The sequence below is a fragment of the Cololabis saira genome, chromosome 1, assembly GCF_033807715.1.
Source record: "Cololabis saira isolate AMF1-May2022 chromosome 1, fColSai1.1, whole genome shotgun sequence".
Taxonomy (NCBI): domain Eukaryota; kingdom Metazoa; phylum Chordata; class Actinopteri; order Beloniformes; family Belonidae; genus Cololabis; species Cololabis saira.
The window spans coordinates 57362145-57385467 of record NC_084587.1 but is presented as its reverse complement, the minus strand read 5'-3'; the positions used below and the strand labels follow the sequence as shown (position 1 = coordinate 57385467).

Here is a 23323-nt window from a genome sequence, read left to right as displayed (position 1 = left end):
TTTAAAATCAGAATAAGTATAGTATACTAACCCATAGTATACACATATTGTCTGACCTGCAGGTCTTTGTAAATTTATTGTGTTTGTAATTTATATGCAGCCTGTAATGATTCGAATGTTTTAAATTTCCCCTCTATCCCAAAGGTCATAAATATGGTAAATTCCTGCTTCATACCAATTCTGAAAGTCAGGTCCAGTCCCCCCCTGGTTAATTCAGGGTTATCAGTCAGGGTTGTTAATCAACTCCATTTATGTTTAGCCCCGAATAATTTCCATAAAGAATTCTACACAGTACGACACACATTATTAATTAGATAATTGTCTTTCGCCATAATTGCTAATTCACTCCTCCTTCTGTCAAGTAAATTGACAGGAGAGTTTGGTTTGGAGAGGGTTGCTTCAATATCAAACCATGGTGGCTTCGGATTAGCAGCTGACCATTTTTATTTTCTTTTTCCCCATTATATCACCCAGTGCTCCTACCTACTGTAAGTCAGCCCTGGGCATTGCTCTCCTCTACCAACCCCAGGAGGGTCCTATACTGAGCTCATGTCTTTTTCCTTTTTTTTTTTTATCTTTATTATTATTATTTTATTTTTAACATACAGTACAAACAACAGTGCGTGTGCGTGTGCGCGTAATGAAAGTAAATAAATAAATTAAGAATATTAATTTGAAAAATAAATAAATAAATAAATAAATAGATAATTATCATATAGAGTGATATAATATAGCACGATATAATATAAAGTAATATGTAATACTATAATAGCATATAATAATATATCCTCATATAACAATCATTTTTATAATATTATAACATAACAAAATGATATCACCATACTATAATATATAACAGTATAATAATACTATAATATAACATCCCATGAGATCTCATAACGGGTAGCACTTGCTTAGTGGTTAGCACTGTTGTCTCACAGCAAGAAGGTCCCCGTTTCGACTCCCAGGCCTGGCAGGGTCTTTCTGTGTGGAGTTTGCATGTTCTCCCCGTGCTTGCGTGGGTTTTCTCTGGGTACTCCGGCTTCCTCCCTCATTGCAAAAACATGCATATTAGGTTAATTGGTGATCCTAAATTGCCCGTAAGTGTGAGTGTAAGTGTGTCTGGTTGTGTGTATCTATTGCCACTTTTCCATTAGTCTCGCCTCAGCCTGGCTCGGCTCGGCGCGGCTCGACGCGGCTCCACCCGTGTGTTTTTCCACAGCCAGGGGAGAAGTGGGGGGGTTGGGGTGAAGCTGCTGTGACGTACTCGATTGCGCAACCGCTTTGTTCATGTCGGCGCTGATCAGAAATCAGCTGGAGCCGCGAGCGGCTGAGAGTAAAAAAGCCCGTCTACATCCTTTTTTTAATTCTCTCCTCAGCCACCAGGTTTATGAACATCTGCACCTCAGAGTTGGATCACCAAACAGACGTTTTGCGCTTTATAATAAAATCGCTGCGAGCCGCGAGTCACCTCGCGCTGACTCCCGCTTCCTGATTCAAACGTTTGACGGCCCCGACCCCGACCAATCAGGGGCGCGGAGGGTGATGACGGCCCCGCCCCCCGACCAATCACTGGCGCGGAGGGTGGTGACGTCGGAAATAGTCCCTGCTCAGCCCTGAGATAGAACCTCGCCAGAATGGTTACAGAAATAGTATCGGCTTGGAGCGGCTCTACCCGTCTCAGCCCGAATGCAAAAGCGCAAAACGGGACCGTGGCGGGTAGAACCGAGGAGAAGCGAGACTAGTGCAAAATGGCCATATGTGGCCCTGCGATGGACTGGTGACCTGTCCAGGGTGTCTCTCCCCCTGTCTCTCGCCTGAAATGAGCTGGGATAGGCTCCAGCAGACCCCCGTGACCCTGCAAAGGATAAAAGCGGGTATAGATAATGGATGGATGGATGGAGATCTCATAACATAATATAATAAAACACTATAAAACAATATATCATGATAATGCCAAGAATAATTATTAGAATTAGAATTGGTAATATATATATTGCAATGATGGGCGAGGTTGGACCGGGGCATCAGGGAGGCGAGCAGGGGGTCAGATTAAACCTATCCATGATGCATCAGGGAAGCGAGCAGGAGGCCCCCCACCAGACTCCAGTTACCCGACCGGGAGCCCCAGCAAGAGGCAGGTAGGACGGCAGTGAAAGGAAAGCCCCCCTCTCCCCTCCCTTTTTGTTTTTAAGCATTTTTAAATTTAAATTTTTATATTTTTCTTACCCCCCCCCCTCCCCTTGATTAATTTTGTTTAATTCTGTCAGATGTGATTTAGAGTCAGGAGGGATTGCATCCTGGACCGCAACCAGACCCAGAGGAGGCTGCTGGCCCGTTGTGGATCGTCCTCCTGTGCTTCTCCTACTCTGGGCAACTCCCAGACCCTGAGGAGGGTCTGCCCGCTGAGGAGAAGCTTTCTTATTTTTATTTATTTATTTATTTATTCATTTTATTTATTTATCCCCCCCCTTTTTTTTTTTTTTTTCTTGAGAGTGAGAGAGATGGGGTCCGCCCACCCCCGCCCTCCCCCCGACCACCACCCAGGGCCCCGCCACGCCCCCACAAAGCCAGGCATGGAGCCCTCGCCCACCTCCCAACCAGCCAGTCCAGTCAGGCCCCGCCCCTCCATCTTTACTTTATTGTAATTATAATATAATGATAATTTCATTATCATGATTACTGTTCAGATTAAAAAATAATAAGAAAAAGAAAAAAAGAAAATGTTGTTGTGATGATGGTATGATAATAATAGCAATGAAAACAACAACAATAGTAATAATGATAATATTCACAATCATGATCATAATCAGAACCAACATGTACATACTAATAATTTCACTCATCAAAATGAATGATCACAATCATAGTCATGATTATAGTAATAATAATAATGTGATAATCATAACAATATAGTAATAATAATATATAATAGATATAATATATGATCATATAACAATTTAAATATAGTAATATATAACACATTTATTTAATAATACTATATAATATATGATCATATAATATAATCATAATTGATACTAATAATAACAATAACAATAATAAACAATCTCGTAGAACGTGGAAGGATCAGGTTATTCCGGCCGGATCCTCCCCACCCCACCTGGCGCCCCGGCTGGCCAGAGGGGGCAGTGTACAGCCCAGGACTGTTGCATGTTTTGTGAGAGTAGCTCACATTAGCTACCCAAAGGAGAGAACATGCAAACTCCACACAGAAAGGCCCTTTCGCCAACCCCACCCAGGGTGTGCTGCTGAAGTCATGAGGGAACTTAACACGCACTCGGCGGGAATTGAACCCAGGACCTTCTTGCTGTGTGACGGCTGCACTACCAGCTGCGCCACCGTTGGTGCAATACAATAAAAATAAAAATATAAAAAGAAACAAATATATAGAGATAAAATAAGAGATAGAATAAAATAAAATGTATAAACAGAAATAAACAGAAATGTACAATATGAGGATTAAAAAGTGCAGGATATGAGTCTTTACAAAAAGTGACATAGGATGACAGATAAAATATATAAACAGAAATGAACAATATAAACAGAAATGTACAATATGGGTTTTTTTAAAGTGGGCGGATGTGAGTCTGTACAAATGTTACAGGGTTGGAATATTTACGTTAATGTAACGTAGAGTGGGATGGGGGAACAGTCCGTGGTAGACGGGGGAGAGGGGGGACCGGGGCCTTGTTGACAAGGACAGCTGCAGACGGGAAAAAACTGTTCTTGTGGCGTGAGGTTTTGGTCCTGATGGACCGCAGCCTCCTGCCAGAGGGAAGAGTCTGAAACAGTTTGTGTCCAGAGGGTGGGAGGGATCTGCTGCAATCTTTCCTGCACGCTTCAGGGTCCTGGAGGCGTGTAGGTACTGGAGAGATGGAAGATTGCAGCCAATCAATTCAATTCAATTTTATTTATATAGCGTCTAATACAACAGAGTTGTCTCTAGACGCTTTACAGAGACCCATACCCAGAACATGACCCCCGAGCAGTTATTACATAAACAATGGCAGGTAAAAACTCCCCTAGTGGGAGAAAAACCTTAAGCCAAACAGTGGCAAGGAAAAACTCCCCTTTAGGAGGGAAGAAACCTTGAGCAGGACCAGGCTCATAAGGGGGGACCCTCCTGCCGAGGGCCAGACTGGTGGGTCAGGGACGGCAACAGCACAGCAGGCAGGTGGAAGCAGCAACGGGATGACCAGGGGTGGGGACCGCAGGCCAGCACGCAGCTCCCGAAGCTCCGGCCCAATCAGCAAGTCCCAGGTTGGGGTGCAGGGTCAGGGAAAGACTTGTGCTCCGTAATGCAAGCTACAAGCCACCCACGACCACCTGCAGGACAAAAGAGAGAAAAGGGAGGAGAAGGGGGGGCCAGCAACGGGCCACCTTCTCTGCAGAGCGGATGATACGCTGCAGCCTGCTCCTGTCCTTCACAGTGGCAGCAGCGTACCAGACGGTGATGGAGGAGGTGAGGATGGACTCAATGATGGCCGTGTAAAACTGCACCATCATTGTCTTTGGCAGGTTGAATTTCTTCAGCTGCCGCAGGAAGTACATCCTCTGCTGGGCTTTTTTTGGTGAGGGAGGTGATGTTCAGCTCCCACTTGAGGTCCTGGGTTATGATGGTCCCGAGGAAGCGGTAAGACTCCACCGTGTCTGCTGGGGAGTCACACAGGGTGAGGGGGGCAGGTGGGGCTGCGTTCCTCCTGTAGTCCACTATCATCTCCACTGTCTTTAGAGCGTTGAGCTCTAGATTGTTCTGACCGCACCAGGTCACCAGCTGGTCGACCTCCCACCTGTAGGCGGACTCATCACCATCAGAGATGAGTCCAATGAGGGTGGTGTCGTCCGCAAACTTCCGGAGCTTGACAGACTGATGACTGGAGGTGCAGCTGTTTGTGTACAGGGAGAAGAGTAGGGGAGAGAGAACGCAGCCTTGACGGGATCCGGTGCTGATGGTCCGAGGGTCAGAGACATGTTTCCCCAGCTTCACCCACTGCTTCCTGTCAGACAGGAAGTCAGTGATCTGCCTGCAGGTGGAGTCAGGCACGTTCAGCTGGGAGAGCTTGTCCTGGAGCAGAGATGGGATGATCGTGTTAAAAGCAGAGCTGAAGTCCACGAACAGGATCCTGGCGTAGGTTCCTGTGGAGTCCAGGTGCTGGAGGATGAAGTGCAGGGCCATATTTGCAGCATCGTCTACAGACCTGTTGGCTCTGTAGGCGAACTGCAAGGGATCCAGTAGTGGGTCGATGATTTTTTTGAGGTGTGGCAGCACAAGACGCTCAAAAGACTTCATGACCACAGAGGTCAGGGCGACGGGTCTGTAGTCGTTAAGTCCTGTGGTCCTTGGTTTTTTGGGGACAGGTATGATGGTGGAGGTTTTGAAGCAGGCTGGCACATGGCATGTCTCCAGGGAGGTGTTAAAGATGTCCGTGAACACCGGAGACAGCTGATCGGCACAGTGCTTCAGGGTGGATGGGGAGACAGAGTCCGGTCCTGCTGCTTTGCGGGGGTTCAGTTTTTTGAATATTTTATTAACGTCCCTCTCAAGGATAGAGAGCGGCGTCGCAGTGGTGTGGGGGGTGGAGGATGGGGCCTCTGGGGTGTGAAGTGGTGTAGAAGCTCCAGCCCCTGCTGGGGAGGGGGGGGGGGTGCAGTTGGAGGGATGGAACTGGGGAATGTGAATGCAGTCCCGGGGGATGGTATCAGGACTGTCCCTTTGTTTGTCAAAGCGACAGTAGAACTCATTCAGGTTGTTGGCTAGGCGTTGGTCGTTGATGGAGGGGGGGGCTCTGGGTTTGTAGTTTGTAATCTGTCTCAGTCCCTTCCAAACTGAGCTGGCATCGTTATCTGAGAACTGTTGGCGTAGTTTCTCAGAGTACAGTCGTTTAGCTGCTCTCACCTCCTTGCTAAACGTGTACTTTGCCTTTTTGAGCCTGTCCTTGTCGCCACTCCTGAACGCTTCCTCCTTCTGCAGCCGCAGCCTTTTGAGCTTTCGTGAGAACCAGGGTTTGTCATTGTTGTAACTAACCCTGGTTCGTGTTGGAATACAACTGTCCTCACAGAAGCTGATGTAAGATGTAACAGCCTCTGTGAGCTCATCCAGACTGCTGGTAGAAGTCCTGAAAACATCCCAGTCCATGCAGTCCAAACATGCCTGAAGATCCTCCATAGCTTTCCTGGTCCACTGCTTTGATGTCCTCACAACAGGTCTGCAGAGCTTTAATTTCTGCTTGTATGCAGGAATCAGGTGGATCATGACGTGGTCTGAGTGTCCCAGTGCAGCTCGGGGGACGGCATGATAGGCTCTGCTCACTGTAGAGTAACAGTGATCCAGGATTTTTCCCTCTCTGGTCGGGCATTCGCTCCACGTTCAGTATCTGGTCGGCGAGCACGCGCTGGGCGTCCTGCACGTGGGCCTGCGGCGTGATGTAAACACCGACCAGAATGAATGAGCTGAACTCACGGGGAGAGTAGAAGGGTTTGCAGTTTATAATAAAAAATTCCAGATCGGGAATGTTGGTCCCCCCTGCAGCATAGGCCTATAGCAGCACATCTACCACGAAGCTATGTTTGAAACTAACTATTATAGTCTTGTTCTATAGCTGCAACTATGACTACTGACTTTAACACACTAGAGTTTACACCAACTAGAGGTTTACTAACACCAACTACTTTACTTTATTTAACACTAACTATAGGCTTTACTAAACAGAAAGGTTTTAAGTAATCCTAACCCAGATTGGAAGTTGGTTCCATAGTAATGGTCACCGCCCTCCAAATCTACATTTGGATACTCTAGGAACTACGAGTAAACCTACTCTCCGAGAACGGAGAGCTCTGCCAGGAACATAAGGCACTATCAGGTCTTGCAAATAATGCGGAGCTAAGCCGTTTTGGGTTTTATACGCAAGTAATACAATTTTAAATTGGATTCTAAATTTTACGGGTAGCCAATGGAGCGACGCTAACACTGGAGAGACGTGGTCTTTCCTGCTGATTCCTGTCAGCACTCGCGCTCCTGCATTTTGGATCAGCTGGAGCCTATTCAGCAAATTACTTGGACATCCTGCTAATAACACATTACAGTAATCTAGTCTAGAAGATACAAACGCATGAACTAGTTTTTCCTGCATCACTCTGCGAGAGGATTTTCCTAATCTTTACAATATTACGGAGATGGAAAAATGCTATTACAAACCTGATTAATATATGGTTTAAATGACAAATCCTGATTGAAAACAACACCAAGGTTTCTCACAGTTGCACTGGAAGCCACCGCAACACCATCTAATCCCTTCCTAAGATGCTCTGGACCGAGAATGATAACCTCTGTTTTATCTGAATTTAGAAGCAAGACATTTCTGGACATCCAGTCCTTGATGTCCCTAAGACATGCCTGAAGTTTAACTAACGGTTCTGTTTCATCCGGCTTCATAGACAAATAGAGCTGGGTATCATCAGCATAACAATGAAAGTGTATGCCGTGATTCTGGATTATACTTCCTAATGGCTGCATGTATAAACTGAACAAGATTGGCCCTAGCACTGAACCCTGCGGAACACCATAACAGATCTTCGACTGTTCTGAAGAAACCTCATGTACATGAACAAACTGGAACCTGTCAGATAGATATGATTTAAACCAACGCAGAGCTGTCCCTTTAATCCCAACAACATGTTCTAACCTGTGCAGTAAAATGCCATGATCAACAGTGTCAAAAGCAGCACTGAGGTCCAGTAGAACCAGTATGGACACTAATCCCTTATCTGAGGTCCAGTAGAACCAGTATGGACACTAATCCCTTATCTGAGGCCATAAGGAGGTCATTCGTGACTCGAACCAGTGCTGTCTCTGTGCTATGATGCATTCTAAACCCTGACTGAAAGACTTCAAACAGATCATTTCTATACAAATAGTCACATAACTGGCTTGAAACTACCTTTTCCAGAATTTTAGATACAAATGGAAGGTTGGAAATTGGTCTATAATTAGCTAAGATGTCTGGGTCAAGAGAAGGTTTTTTAAGTAAAGGTTTGATTACTGCAACTTTGAAAACCTGTGGTACATATCCTAAGTTTAGGGATAGGTTGATCTGGTCCAGTATTGTCGCACCAATAAGAGAAAGAACATTTTTGAATAGTCGAGTCGGGATGGGGTCTAACATACATGTGGTTGACTTAGCTCTATTGACGAGTGAGGTCAGCTCAGGGAGGTCTATAGGATCAAAACAGTCTAGAGTCAAGTCAGAGCCTAGGGAAGTCGCTAAAGCTGAAGAAATGCCCACAACCGGCTGGTTGATTTCTTCTCTAATTCTCATGATTTTACTGTTAAAGAAGCTCATAAAGTCTTCACTACTGAGGGCTGCAAGAATGCACGGCTCAACAGAGTGTGACTCTTTGTCAGCCTGGCTACATTGCTGAACAGAAAACGCGGGTTACTTTTGTTATCCTCTATCAACGATGAATAATAAGCTGTTCTGGCTTTACGAATGGCTTGTTTATATACTTAGAATATCTTTCCATTCACGATAGGAGTCTACAGACTTACAAGAGTACCACTTCCTTTCCATTTTACGCACGTTTTGTTTCAACATGCGGATATCTGAATTATAGCAGGGAGTTGAGCTCCTATGGTTGGAAACCGAAAGTTACGCCTGTAACTACGGTTCTATGAGTCCCGGATGACCGCCAGGCGGTGCTGTAAGCACTGGATATCTCCCCTCGCGCATGCGCATGTCGAGTACAATACCAACAATGTCACGTCACCCGTGACCCCTGCATGACCCCCGGAAGGGGTATATCTTCCGGCATCAAGCATGGGATCGACTCCTAGAATCTTCTCGCGAGCACGAGGATTCGGAGTGACCGGCAGGCCTGGCGGTCATCCGGGACTCATAGATCCGTAGTTACAGGCGTAACTTTCGTTCTATTTCGTCCCTACTGACCGCCAGGCGGTGCTGTAAGCACTGGATGACGAATACCAACAATGTCACGTAGGATCCCGGTCACTTACCTCACTGACCAGGGGCAGAAGGACCCGGGAGTAGAACCACGCCCAATGGTTGGGGAGTGGCGACATTGATCCGGTAAAATCTGGAGAACGTGTCTGGCGACGTCCACGAAGCCGCTGTGCGGATGTCCTCCAGAGGCACCCCCTTCAGGGCAGCCAAGAAGCTGCGACGCTTCTGGTCGAGTGGCACCTCACCCCCACTGGTAGGGGGCGGCCACTGGCCCTGTGGGCGTGCTCGACGGTGTCCACCACCCAGTGGGACGGCGCTGTCCAGAAAACAGCACGCCCCCTGTTGGGGCCACCATGGCAGAGAACAAGGCGCGGTAGCATAAGCAGCGAGGGCCCGTACGGGCGCAGCCTCCGAGCCCCCCTGAGAAAGAGAAACCAGCCGGTGGCACCCCACGGTGGCATTCTCAACCAGGGCATGTTGCGACGAAATGACCGCCACATACACCCTTAAAGTGGACTGAGCACGGCCAACCTCCAGGAGGGACCGAAAGGAACCCCAGGATCGTGGCCACGGGGCAAAGAACAGGGTCCTCTGCCCCGTCTGCACACCAGGCAGAGAATCTCCCCCACTCGCACTCATACCAGAGGCAGGTGGGAGGCACATGGGCATTCGAGATGCCAACCCTGACGTGTTCAGGACAGCTTGACAACAATGGGTCGGGCGCCGCAGCGGCCAGACCCAGAGCTGAAACGACGGGGTCGGGGGGCAAAACCTGAATCCCCGGCTGGGAAAGACGGTCCCTCTGGGGGGCGTCATGTTGTGTCGCAGCAGAGCCTCCGCAGCAGTGGAAACTATGTTTCCCCGGTCGGAAGGGGGCCACCAAGAGGAGCCTGTGAGCCCTCTGGAGGACCCTCTGCAAAGTGGCTTGCGCCAGGAGAGGAAGTCCGTCACCCGGTTCCTGTCTCCAGGCAGGAACATCGCCCGAAGGCCGGGCAGGCAAGGAGCTGTCCATGCTAGGAGGCCCCGGGACACCTGCAGCAGCTGTGCAGAGTCGGTGCCCCCTCTGGTGGCCGATCAAGGGACAGTGGACACACTGTCCGACCGAACCGGCACGTTCCTCCCCCACAGGAGTTGCAAAAAATTTTAGAGTGTGAAGTGCAGAGCCCAGAGCTCCAGCACGTTGATGTGGCGCGTGCGGACCCGGGAGGACTACTGATGACAGCCTCCCGGCAGGGAGGGGACAGCCCCTAAGGGCACACCCCTCAGCCGGAATGTCCCGCCTTTCCAGGGTGCAAGGGTATGGACACACCCGCGAAACCCTGACCAGCCTGCGCCCGTGCCTCTTGGCATCCAGGCGAGGCTGTCCAGCCACATTGCAGGGGGCGTAGCGACAGCAGGCCCAAAGGTATAAGAGGGGCAAGGGTTGCCATCACGCACCTGGTGAAAAAATCCTCGGTGACAGGGAGAGCCCGCACAGGAGCACCCTGAACCGACAACGGTGGCCCCGGTAGGCGAACCCCCGGAACTACCGGTGACGTGCCGTGACCGGCACGTGAAACAAGCGCCCTGTAGGTCCACAGTTGCAAATCACTTCCTCCTGACCAACGCAGAGTGGTCCGCTGTGGTCAAGCCTCCGGAAGGGCAGGACCTTCATGTATTCGTCGAGGTCCCTCAGGTCCAAGATGGGACGACGTCCATCGTCTCTCTTGCTGACGAGAAAGTAGCTCAAGTAGAACCCCCAGGCCGCGGCGGGGGGTCCACCTGCATGATGGCGCTCTTGGCCAGTAGGGCAGGCAACACCTGAGCCCGAGCCAGAATGTTTGCCGGGTCTCTGACGATGGTCATCTCAACCCAGCCGGAGGTAGGAGGCCGGTGTCGGAACTGCAATACGTACCCCTGGGCTAGGGTGGAAACCACTCGGGCCCCGATAGGCAGGCAGCCCAGTAACCGAGCTGCTGCCGGAAAAGTAGCCGACGACCGGCCCCGTGGCCGTAGCGCCGTCTCCCCCGGGCTCTGGACGTCCCGGGGGGGCGACGGTTGGGACCAACGCCCCGACGCTGCTGGGACGGTCCGCGCACAGGGGGGCGAAAGTCACCAGAAGGCTGACTCACAGACCGCTGAAAGCCGCGCCGGCCGCCGTGGGCAGGCGGCCGGGGGCGACGCCCGGGGGCCGGTGAAGGGCCTCCCGGTGTACTGAAAGGGGCCGCACTCCTGTGAAGGTACACCAGCCGCTGCCTGGTCACACCAGCCAGGGCGGTGCGTTCAGAGCTTCCAGGGCGGTCGCCCCAAACAGCTCTCCCGGTTCCGCAGGTGCCTGACGAAGAACCCTACGAGCAGTCTCCGTCAGGGGTGACTGCGCCAGCCAGACATGACGGCGTGTGTGCACCAGGGTGGACATCAGCCGCCCCAGCCCCCACGTCTGGGAGGCAAAAGCCTGTAGGGATATGTACACATGTCCCGTGTGGAATCCTCCACCTGTGCATCCTGCAGGGAGGTTGAGAGAGCCAGCAGAAGATGGGAAAGGGTGTTCCACATCCGGCCAATGCGGGCCGCTGTGTTATAAGCCTTACAAATATGCCCATCAGTAACCCTACACTGGATAGAGGGGCACTTAGGATCTGGCTTTAGAGCCTCATCAGGAGCCACGATCAGTGCTGCAATGGAGGGCTCGATGGGGGGCATGTGGTGGAGACCAGCCACTGCCGCGTCCTCCATCGCCGTCAGAGCGCGGTCATCAGCTGTCAGCCTGGAGTGCAGCTCCCTCAAAATCCGACGAAGGCGGAATGGTGAATTCCACCGGAGAAGGATTGCGCCTGTGTAAGGCGCTAGAGGCCACCTCCGCACGCGGTGTATCCAGTTACAAGTGCGCCAGGGCAGTGCGGATAACGCTCTCCACAAGCCGTCCCCTCCCGAGAGCTCTGGGCAGATGAGTGCAAGGAGAAGCCCGAGCGCTGTGAGGCCGGGTCCCCTGATGACACGGAGCGGCTTGCCGAGGCTGCAATGGAGATGGCGTCCTCTGGCAGCGGCGGTGGCGACCCCAGAGCAAACTTCTGGCATGGCAGGTTCCACCTGGCCAGTACCAGGCTGCAGATTGAGGAGGAGCGCCTTCATCTGCTCCATGTCGGCGGCCAAGCGATCTACCTTAGAGGAGAGCTGGCTCGTCATCCGGCGTCGTTTGGGGCACCCCCACTCTCTTTGCCGATCGCTTCAGAGAAGACCCCGGCTGGGATGAGGGGAGGCTGGCCGACGGCTCCGGCTGCTCAGGGCCCAGGCACGACACGCAGAGGTCCTGGTCATCCGCAGGATCCAGGGCGGCCATGCACCCTGGGCATGAACGCTCCATCACAGCAACCGGTGGGAGAGGGAGCGGACACGCTGGCGTCGCCACGGATGTGCCGGTGGGAGAGGCGAGCGGACACGCTGCCGTCTACACGAATGTGTCGGTGGGAGCGGTCACGCTGCCGTCCACACGAATGTGTCGGTGGGAGAGGGGAGCGGTCACACTGCCGTCACCACGTAGGTGTCAGTGGGAGAGGGGAGCGGAAACGCTGCCGTCACCACAGCGAGCATGCTGCCGTCACCGCCAATGTGCCGGCGGGAGAGGGGAGGGCCACGCTACCGCCAATACGGCTGTGTCAGTGGGAGAGGGGAGCGGAAACGCTGCCGTCACCACAGCGAGCACGCTGCCGTCACCGCCAATGTGCCGGCGGGAGAGGGGAGGGCCACGCTACCGCCAATACGGATGTGTCAGTGGGAGAGGGAGCGGACACGCTGCCGTCACCACAGCGAGCACGCTGCCGTCACCGCCAATATGCCGGCGGGAGAGGGGAGGGGAGGGGAAAAGAAGAGAACAATCCTCTCTTGTTTCTTTCCTTTTTTTTTTTTTTCAAAAGAAAAAAATAACTGCAAGGAAAAATAATGTCACATCAATAAGTGGGAGAGGGAGCGAATGCTGCCGTCACCATGAACGAGCCGGTGGGAGAGGGAGCGGAAACGCCGCCGTCACCACGGCTGCAAAACAGGCCAAAAAGGCGCTCTTCTTTTCCTTCCTTATATATATATTTTTTTTTAAAGAAAAAATAATCTGCAAGGAAAAAAATAATGTTGTCACATTAATAAAGTGGGAGAGGGAGCGAAACGCTGCCGTCACCACAAATGTGCCGGTGGGAGAGGGAGCGGACACGCTGCCTTCACCACGGATGTAAGAAAGACCAAAAAAGGTGTTTATGTTGTTTTTTTCAAAAGAAAAAAATAATCCTTTTCTGTCTTCTTTTTTTCTTTTTTAAAATAAAAAAATAATCTGCAAGGAAAAAATAATGTTGTCACATTAATAAAGTGGGAGAGGAAGCGAAACGCTGTCTCCCTGCACAGATTGTTCAGGTGTCAGGCGCAGCCGACAGCTTACCTTCTGTCAGCCGCGCTGGGGGGCGGGGCGGGGAGACGCCGCCGCAACCCGACACCATCAATAACGCGCCGGCCACAGCCTCTCGGAGGACGAAAAAAATCGTTACTCCTACCTGAATGGCACGAAGCTGCACCGGGGCCGGCGGTTTTAGGGAGGAAAGGAAGAAGCTTCACAAAGCTCCTATTTCCGTCCTGTACTTCAAACGCGCGGAGCGAGAAGATAAAAGGAGTCGATCCCATGCTTGACGCCGGAAGATATACCCCTTCCGGGGGTCATGCAGGGGTCACGGGTGACGTGACATTGTTGGTATTGTACTCGACATGCGCATGCGCGAGGGGAGATATCCAGTGCTTACAGCACCGCCTGGCGGTCAGTAGGGACGAAATAGAACCTCCTTTTCAAAAGAGCAACTGCATCTAAAACTGAATGCAACAAATCAGCAGTGTTACTAGCAAGGAAATCAACATCTGCAGAGGTAGAACTCAGGTCACTGGCCTCGACTACTTCACTATTTTCCACTGTCGTAAGCCTCCCTAAATTTAGCAATAGCTTCATCTGACAAACATCTGCTAAAATATTACCTCCTATTTTGCACTTCAACATCGACAATATTTCAACATTTTCAACTTTCAACATCCATATGAATATTAAAGTCACCCACTATGATGAATTTATCTGTACTGATCAATAATCCAGAAAGGAAATCTGAAAATGCAGACAGAAACTCTAGATAAGCACCAGCAGGGGGCCGGTACACTACCACTAACACAACTGGCTTCTCTGATTTCCAGCTCGGAAATTTCAGACTAAGCGTGACGCTTTCAAATGTATTATAATTGGACTTTTTTTTTTTTTTTTTTTTTTTTTTTTTTTTTTTATATATTTTTTTTTTTATCCCCGATTTTTTACCCATTTCATCACCCAGTGCTCATACCTAGACAGTCCTTGGCATTGTTCCCCTCTGCCAACCCAAGGAGGGCCCTACACTGAGCTCCTTCTTATCCTGAGGAGTGATGGACCGCTTCTTTTCACCAGACAGGATGAGGATTCTCCGGCCGAACGTAGCGCGTGGAAGGATCACGTTATTCCGGCCGGATCCTCCCCACCCCATCTGGCGCCCCGGTTGGCCAGAGGGGGCATGTATAGCCCAGGACTGTTGCATGTTTTTGTGAGGGTAGCTCACATTGCTACCCAAGGGAACACGGGGAGAACATGCTGAAGCTGAAGTCATGGGGGAACTAACACGCACTTCAGCGCCCACAGCGTCCCCGGCGGGAATCGAACCCAGGACCTTCTTGCTGTGAGACGGCCGCACTACCTGCTGCGCCACCGTGCCCCCTATATATATAATTGGACTTAGGTTCAGTTGTTGTTTGGAGACTGGAGTTATAAATTGCTGCGACTCCTCCTCAGACTGGACCATCCGCTGGTTTAGTCTGGATCTGCTGGTCCAGGACTAAGACTGGACCCTGCATTGTCAGGGAGAGGGTCTAATAAAACTGGCCAAATTCCTAGAGCTGCACCATCCCGGGTGGGATGAATGCCGTCTCTTCTAATCAGACCGGGCTTTCCCCAAAACGTCTTCCAATTGTCAATGAAGGCCACGTCGTTTTCTGAACACCACTGGAACAACCAGCGGCGGAGCGATAACATCATCACTGGTCAGATTGGGAAGGGGACCAAAGAAAACATGGTTTTTGCGTATGGACACACTGACACAATATAAACTTAAGTGACTTCCGACTGGCGTAGACGGGTGTCATTAGCGCTGACAGGTATGATAACTTTACCAAACTTTAAAATCATGGCCTACTTTCACATTTTATCATATTTTAAAGTAAAAGTTATGTTGTACATGTTTAAAACTTTACTGCAGCAACCTTATTGGTGGCATCATGGAATTCTTTCCAGAGAAACTGATAAATTCTTCTTCGCTTTGCCAGCCAATATTGTGTGACAGTATTTGTGACCCTTGCTTTACGGTCTAGAATGGGAAACCTTTCAGGCTGTTCTGAGGCATTTATATTATATTTATATGTTGGCTAAAAAGACCCCCCAATGAACGGGAAGTCATGTCTTGCTCATATAAAGCTCTAATAGCAGCCAGAATTGCTCCGGATCTGGTTTTATCTCAGTTTCTCATTGACTGAGATTCTTCATCTCCAGGGTGACAGAGGTTTTATTTCTTTAAGTCATATATAAAACCTGCAATGATTTCTGCCTTTCTAGCAAGACTTTTTACCAACAAGGGAGGTTTTTGTGCAGTTTACTGTTAACATGCCATTTTTAAAACTTTTAAAACTGAGTTTTAAAATGGACTTTGTTCTGCAGCACAGCCCTCTGGATGAATGTTAGATTTTTCTTTGCAGGTCTCTTATTAACTCAAGCAGGCGCCAGCCTTGCTTTAACAAATTGTTTTGTCACCTGTACTATATATGCAAATATTTGATTTGTATTCATTTTCTTTGTATATTTGAAATAATATTTACTTGTTCATAAGTGTTCTTTGCATTTTTGTTTGTGATTTAAAAAAAAACAAACTTTTTTGTACGTTCTTTTTTATCTCACAACTGTTGCTCTTTTCTTCCTGAACATTCATTGTAAAACAATTTCTTCTTATATTAGCTTCTGACCTTCTGGCTCACTACATCCCTTTAGATCTTCAACTTGATGAAGTTCGACAGCTACACTCGGTTTCTGAAGTCTCTGCTGTACCAGGAGTGTATGCTGGCAGAGGTGGAGGGCAGACCGTTGCCTGACCCGTATCACATCCCCAGCAGCCCCACCTCCAAACACAGCACCACCGGCTCCGACCGCTCCAACCTTTCCACGCCCAAGAAGGTAAGGCAGGAAAAAGTCCGGGTCCATGGCAGCTCATTGAATAGATAATGAGTTGTGTTTGTGTCCATGCTTTTTTGTATAGAGGGTCTGCATTGACGTCACTTCCCCACTTGACGAGCCCCCTTACTTGCGTTGAGTGGCAAAACATCAGCAAAACTGTCTGCAACTAGTGGAGAAGACGGGATAACAGCAGATTATGGGCTTAAATTAAAAGCAGTTGGACTTGACAGAGACCCGTCCAGTTTCCCCAAGAACCAGTGGTCCATGGACATTAATATTTGGCCACAAATCGAGTTTCCTTATATTTATATTTACTTAATTTCTACACCGGTGAAATACACGACGCAAAGGTTGAAGGCTTACAAAAGTCTTGATGCTTGGTCCGACTTCAAGGCAGGATTTGTTGGGGAAATTAAAGCGATGAGGACACCGAACTTTATGATTTGACCGTTTAACGTTAGCTACCCAAAAATCCAACATTGCCTGATACAAAATGGGAACCGCAAATCCACGTTTCGGTGCCTGGAATCCAGTTGTTTCTGCGAATTGCAGCGATCCATTTGTCTCTCTTAAGCTTATTTTTCGGCAGTCTGTAAAACGATAACTCAGATTTCTTGCTAAATATATGAGTACAGTCGATCGCACAACAGCTCTTTCCCATTTTAGATGTTTTCCAGTTGCTCAAACTGAAAGTTTACGCTGCCACTCAGTCTTTCTGCCACTAAGGGCCCGATTTACTAAAGGTTTGCGTGTGTTAAAACGTGTGCAAACTTGACAGCACCCGCAAACCAAAGTGCCAGCTGATCTACTAACAGCGTGCAAAGACGACTGCGTCTCTGAAATGCGCAAAATTGCACACGCAAGTCAGTTAGTACTTTTGCCCTGATGAATAATCAATATGGGGCGTACCCGGCAGAAATCCTATATACTGGGAGGGGAAATTGCTCCATTTACCACGCGCAATGAGATTTACCAACCCTGAAAGTAATTGCGCGTATTGTGATTGCGTCTGTATTTAATACATTCGAAAGGAAGGTGCTAATCTGCTGCTGCTGTTATTGTGGTAAGGAGGCGACATCCAAAATCAAAGAATATGCAGAGAGAGAGTCTTTATTCTGCTGCATGCTATTTTAAAAATGGTTGCACAAGTTTTATTAAAGGCCATTTTTCTTTAGTTCTCCGCCTTATATCTTGCCACCTTCTCTTATTGTGCCCCCCTCCGCTCGCCCACAAGCAGGCCAAGCCTTTGTGCCAAAACTTTGTATTTTATTGATTATTTATCTTATTGAACGTGAAATCATCCTTCGTAAATTACATTTAATTAAAACCTGTGCTTATTAATCACAAAACATAGGTTAAACATCATGACCAAATCCGCTCCGACCCGCTGTGTCAGGATCAGCACAGAGACTGCAGCTTCGCCTGAATTATGGTTCTGCGTTAAATCGACGGTGTAGCCGACGGTGTAGGGTCGCGGTGGGGTGTGCGTCGCCGCGTAGCCTATGCCGTCGGTTCTGCGTTGGTGTGACGCGGAACCATAAATCAGCCTTTAGTGTGCGCTCTGTGCGCTGTTCTGAACACTTCTCTTCTCTTCTTGCCATATGATGGTCCCGTCTGTCACACATTTACTGTCAGTGTTTGCTATATAATATATAATATTTGCAATATACTGTGGACATCTGAATAAAAACTTAACTCATAAATAGATGAATCAAAGCGCTCTCCAGCTCTGTGTCTGATTGTCTTTTTCTCCTCAGATCATGCTGAGCACCGCCGGGTTACGCAAACCCGACCAATTCAATATTAAAATCAAATTCGGTCCTGTGGCCCGTTTTTCTCATCACTCACTCATCTTCTCCCGCTTTATCCGTTACCGGGTCGCGGGGGCAGCAGCCTCAGCAGGGATGCCCAGACTTCCCTCACCCCAGACACCTCCTCCAGCTCTTCCGGGGGGAGTCCGAGGCGTTCCCAGGCCAGCCAAGACACATAGTCTCTCCAGCGTGTCCTGGGTCTTCCCCGGGGTCTCCTCCCGGTGGGACATGCCTGGAACACCTCCCTAGGGAGGGGTCCAGGAGGCATCCGGTACAGATGCCCAAGCCACCTCAGCTGACTTCTCTCAACGTGAAGGAGCAGCGGCTCGACTCCGAGCTCCTCCCGGGTGACCGAACTCCTCACCCTATCTCTAAGGGAGCGTCCAGCCACCCTGCGGAGGAAACTCATCTCGGCCGCTTGTATCCGCAATCTTGTCCTTTCGGTCACTACCCAAAGTTCATGACCATAGGTGAGGGTAGGGGCGTAGATTGACCGGTAAATCGAGAGCTTCGCCTTTCGACTCAGCTCCCTCTTCACCACGACGATCCAGTACATCGACCGCATTACTGCGGACGCTGCACCGATCCGCCTGTCAATCTCACGCTCCATTGTTCCCTCACTCGTGAACAAGATCTCGAGATACTTGAACTCCTCCACCTGAGGCAGGACTTCTCCACCCACCCGGAGAAGGCATGCCACCCTTTTCCGGTCGAGAACCATGGCCTCGGTCTTGGAGGTGCTGATTCTCATCCCTGCCGCGTCCCGGTCTGATGAAGCCAACAGGACAACATCATCTGCAAAAAGCAGAGATGAAATCCTGAGGTTCCCAAATCGGATCCCCTCCGGCCCCTGGCTGCGCCTAGAAATCCTGTCCATAAAAATTATGAACAGGACCGGTGACAAAGGGCAGCCCTGCCGGAGTCCAACATGCACCGGGAACAAGTCTGACTTACTGCCGGCAATGCGAACCAGACTCCTGCTTCGATCATACAGAGACCGGACAGCCCTTAGTAGAGGGCCCCGGACTCCATACTCACTCAGCACCCCCCACAGAATGGCACGAGGGACACGGTCAAATGCCTTCTCCAGATCCACAAAACACATGTAGACTGGTTGGGCAAATTCCCATGAACCCTCGAGCACCCTGCGGAGGGTATAGAGCTGGTCCAGTGTTCCACGACCGGGACGAAAACCGCATTGTTCCTCCTGAATCCGAGGTTCGACTATCGGCCGTAATCTCCTCTCCAGTACCCTGGCGTAGACTTTCCCCGGGAGGCTGAGAAGTGTGATCCCCCTGTAGTTGGAACACACTCTCCGGTCCCCCTTTTTAAACAGAGGGACCACCACCCCGGTTTGCCACCCCAGCGGTACTGTCCCCTTCCTCCATGCAATGTCGCAGAGGCGTGTCAGCCAAGACAGCCCTACGACATCCAGAGACTTGAGGTACTCAGGGCCAATCTCATCCACCCCCGGTGCCCGGCCACCGAGGAGCTTACGAACCACCTCGGTGACCTCGGCTTGGGTGACGGATGAGCACGCCTCCGAGCCCCAACCCTCTGCTTCCTCAGTGGAAGGCATGTCAGTCGGGTTAAGGAGATCCTCAAAGTATTCCTTCCACCGTCCGACAATGTCCCCAGTCGAGGTCAACAGCTCCCCACCAGCACCATAAATGGTGCTGGCAGAGTACTGCTTCCCCCTTCTGAGGCGCCGAACGGTCCTCCAGAATTTCCTCGAGGCCGACCGAAAGTCCTCCTCCATGGCCTCCCCGAACTCCTCCCAGACTCGAGTTTTTGCCTCCAAGACTGCCCGAGCTGCGGCCCGCTTGGCCTGCCGGTACCTATCTACTGCGTCAGGAGTCCCACCGGCCAACATAGCCTGGTAGGACTCCTTCAGTCTGACGGCATCCTGTACTTCCGGTGTCCACCACCGGGTTCTAGGATTGCCGCCACGACAGGCACCGGAGACCTTGCGTCCGCAGCTTCGAGCCGCCGCGTTGACAATGGAGGCAGAGAACATGGTCCACTCGGACTCGATGTCCCCCGCCTCCCCCGGGATCCGAGAGAAGCTCTCCCGGAGGTGGGAGTTGAAGATGTCCCTGACAGAGGGCTCAGCCAGACGTTCCCAACAGACCCTCACAATCCGTTTGGGCCTGCCCGGTCTGTCCAACCTTCTCCTCCGCCAGCGCATCCAACTCACCACCAGCTGGTGATCAGTTGACAGCTCAGCCCCTCTCTTCACCCGAGTGTCCAAGACATGCGGCCGAAGGTCAGATGAAACGACAACAAAGTCGATCATTGACCTCCGGCCTAGGGTGTCCTGGTGCCACGTGCACTGATGGACACCCTTATGCCTGAACATGGTGTTCGTGATGGACAAACCGCGACTCGCACAGAAGTCCAACAACAAAACACCACTCGGGTTCAGATCGGGGAGGCCGTTCCTCCCAATCACGCCTCTCCAGGTATCACTGTCATTGCCCACGTGAGCGTTGAAGTCCCCCAGTAGAACAATGGAGTCCCCAGTTGGAGCACTATCAAGTACTCCTCCCAGGGACTCCAAGAAGGCCGGGTACTCCCCACTGCTGTTCGGCCCGTAGGCACAAACAACAGTGAGAGACCTATCCCCGACCCGAAGGTGCAGGGAAGCGACCCTCTCGTTCACCGGGGTGAACTCCAACACATGGCGGCTGAGCTGGGGGGCTATAACCAAGCCCACACCAGCCCGCCGCCTCTCACCCTGGGCAACTCCAGAGTAGTGGAGGGTCCAGCCCCCTTCAAGGAGCTGGGTTCCAGAGCCCAAGCTATGTGTGGAGGTGAGCCCGACTATCTCTAGCCGGTATCTCTCAACCTCACGCACAAGCTCCGGCTCCTTCCCCCCCAGCGAGGTGACATTCCATGTCCCCACTGTGAGGGTTGATGTCCAGGGATTGGGTCGTCGAGGCACCCCGCCACGACTGCTACCCAGCCCACAATGCACCGGCCTGCCATGGTCCTTCCTGCGCGTGGTGGGCCTACTGGAAGGCGGACCCGCGTCGCCGTTTCGGGCTGAGCCTGGCCGGGTCCCACGGGCAAAGACCCGGCCACCAGGCGCTCGCCTACGAGCCCCGACCCCAGGCCTGGCTCCAGGGCGGGGCCCCGGTGACGCCGATCCGGGCGACGTAACGGTCCTTGATTTATTTGTCATCATGAAAGGCTTGTGAACCGCTCTTAGTCTGGCCCGTCACCCAGGACCTGTTTGCCATGGGAGTCCCTACCAGGGGCGAAAGTGCCCCCGACCGTTTTTCTATTTCGTATTTTTGATCTGTGCCTAAAATTGAAATATGAAAAACCAGACGTTTTTCCGTTTTTTGTGTTACCAACTGCATTTATTCTATCGCAGGTTTTCTCCGATATTGCGTTTCTTTTGGTAATGTTTAAATTTCTTTGCTGTAGTTCATGAATGTGTTTATTTGCCTCTTCCACTAATATCTCTAACTCCAACTCGTCAAATTTCATTTTGCGCTTGTGACTTGTGACTGTGCATTCCATCCACTCTCCATGGCGCAGAGTTTGCGCTCGCAAACCTTAAGACACGCAACACCTCATTTAAATACTGATGTTTGCACCTGTTATCAATTGCGCACGCAATCTTAGTTGATCACCCGCAAAACACACAACAACAGCACGCGCAAACTTTTTCAGTGCACACGCAATTTAGTACTCTTTATTTAGGATCTTAGTAAATCGGGCCCTAAGTCTTTCTGACACTCAGTCTTTCTGCCACTCAGTGGGCGAAACCCGCTGTGAAGTCGCGTATGTGCCGTCATGCGCATTCCCTCTATTTATGGACTTTCATTTTTTTTCTTATAGGAAGACAAAAAAAGCAAATCAGGTCGATCTTTGAATGAGGACCCTCGAGATGATTCAGGAGACCGGAGGAAAGGCATGTTTTTCTCATGGTCCCGCAACAGGAGCTTCGGCAAAGGCCCCAAGAAACGAGATTTGGCTGACTTCAGCTACAGTAAGTTCGTCTATGCTTGATATTGAAATGATGCTTCTCGTATATTTTTCCTTTTTTTTTGATAATGTGTTTGTTTCATTATAGATTTCTCTGGCAGCAATGGTCGTCGAGAGTCCCAGGGTTCACTTTCTTCAGGAGCCAGCCTGGAACTGGGGACATCAGGGTCAGGTAGAATTGAGGTGAGCCTTAAAGGACGCATTGTGATTTAATCAGTTTTAGTTTTACAGTTTTAGGTTCCTGGACATTTAGTCAGCTTTAACATCGTTCAATTTCTCACCCTTGAGTTAACTATTCTTCTTTAAAAGCTAAGTAAAGCCAGACCTCATGCAACATATGTGTACCTTTCCCTGGAAAACTTAGAAACACAACAGTGTTTTATGTCATCTTCTACTCACATTAGACGTGTTTTTTTTAATTGCTGATGAAAATAAAACTAACTTAAATTGGAAAATGTAAGCTTTCAAATGGTTTTCATTGTATATTTTATTTAGAGTTGAAAGATTGACATCTCGGTTTAAAAAAAATCTTTGGGCTTTTCCATGCGATATTGCATCATCCCTTATCATTTCTCTGGAAAGCCACATGTCCTCACTCCTACATCCTGCAGGTGATTTTTGAGGATTTCATTTTCTGGGTCACAGGAAAGCAAATGAATGTGAGAAGGGATGAGAAGGGTTAAGGTTTTTACCTGACATTGTTTATGTAATAATTGCTCCGGGATGGCGCGATTCCGGCAGGTCGGTCTGTCTAACACTGGATCCAGTTCAGCACAGAGATGATCCTCAAGCAGTGCCAGCGCATCCATTGTGCAGCATTACGCACGGCTGTCACCACGCAATTTATATTCTTACTCAGAAATTGGACTGATTGTTACACACCTTGTCACGATAAATAATCAATCTGGTGCTATTCACCACTCCATACCATTTGAAGATGGAAGTAAGGCAAGGCAAGTTTATTTATATAGCACAATTCAACATTCAAAGTGCTTTAAATCGACATTAAAAGCAGAAAGACATAATTGTACAGTAAATAGCAAATAAAATGAAATAAAATTATGAGAAAATAAGGTAAAATAATAATAATAATAATAATAATAATAATAATAATAATAATAATAATAATAATAATAATAATAATAATAATAAAAGCACAGGTTGCTAATTTAAGAGTACACATAAATAACGAATAAATGGAATAAAATGATAAGAAAAGAAGTAAAATAATAAAAAGCACAGCTGTTGAAAATAATAAGGGCAGTAGAATACAGCAGGTAAGTATTTAATTT

General features: G+C 49.6%; 1 protein-coding gene across 4 annotated transcripts in view; it reads left to right on the top strand.

The window, feature by feature from the left end:
• The window catches only part of rgs12b (regulator of G protein signaling 12b), a 170965-nt gene that overhangs the window by 127854 nt on the left and 19788 nt on the right, over nucleotides 1–23323 (top strand). For all 4 annotated transcript variants that reach the window (XM_061728332.1, XM_061728326.1, XM_061728346.1 and 1 more), the window contains exons 10-12: nucleotides 16042–16224; nucleotides 21885–22035; nucleotides 22120–22214. In XM_061728332.1, coding sequence (XP_061584316.1) covers nucleotides 16042–16224; nucleotides 21885–22035; nucleotides 22120–22214 — 429 coding nt within the window. The remainder of the gene's footprint in view (nucleotides 1–16041; nucleotides 16225–21884; nucleotides 22036–22119; nucleotides 22215–23323) is intronic.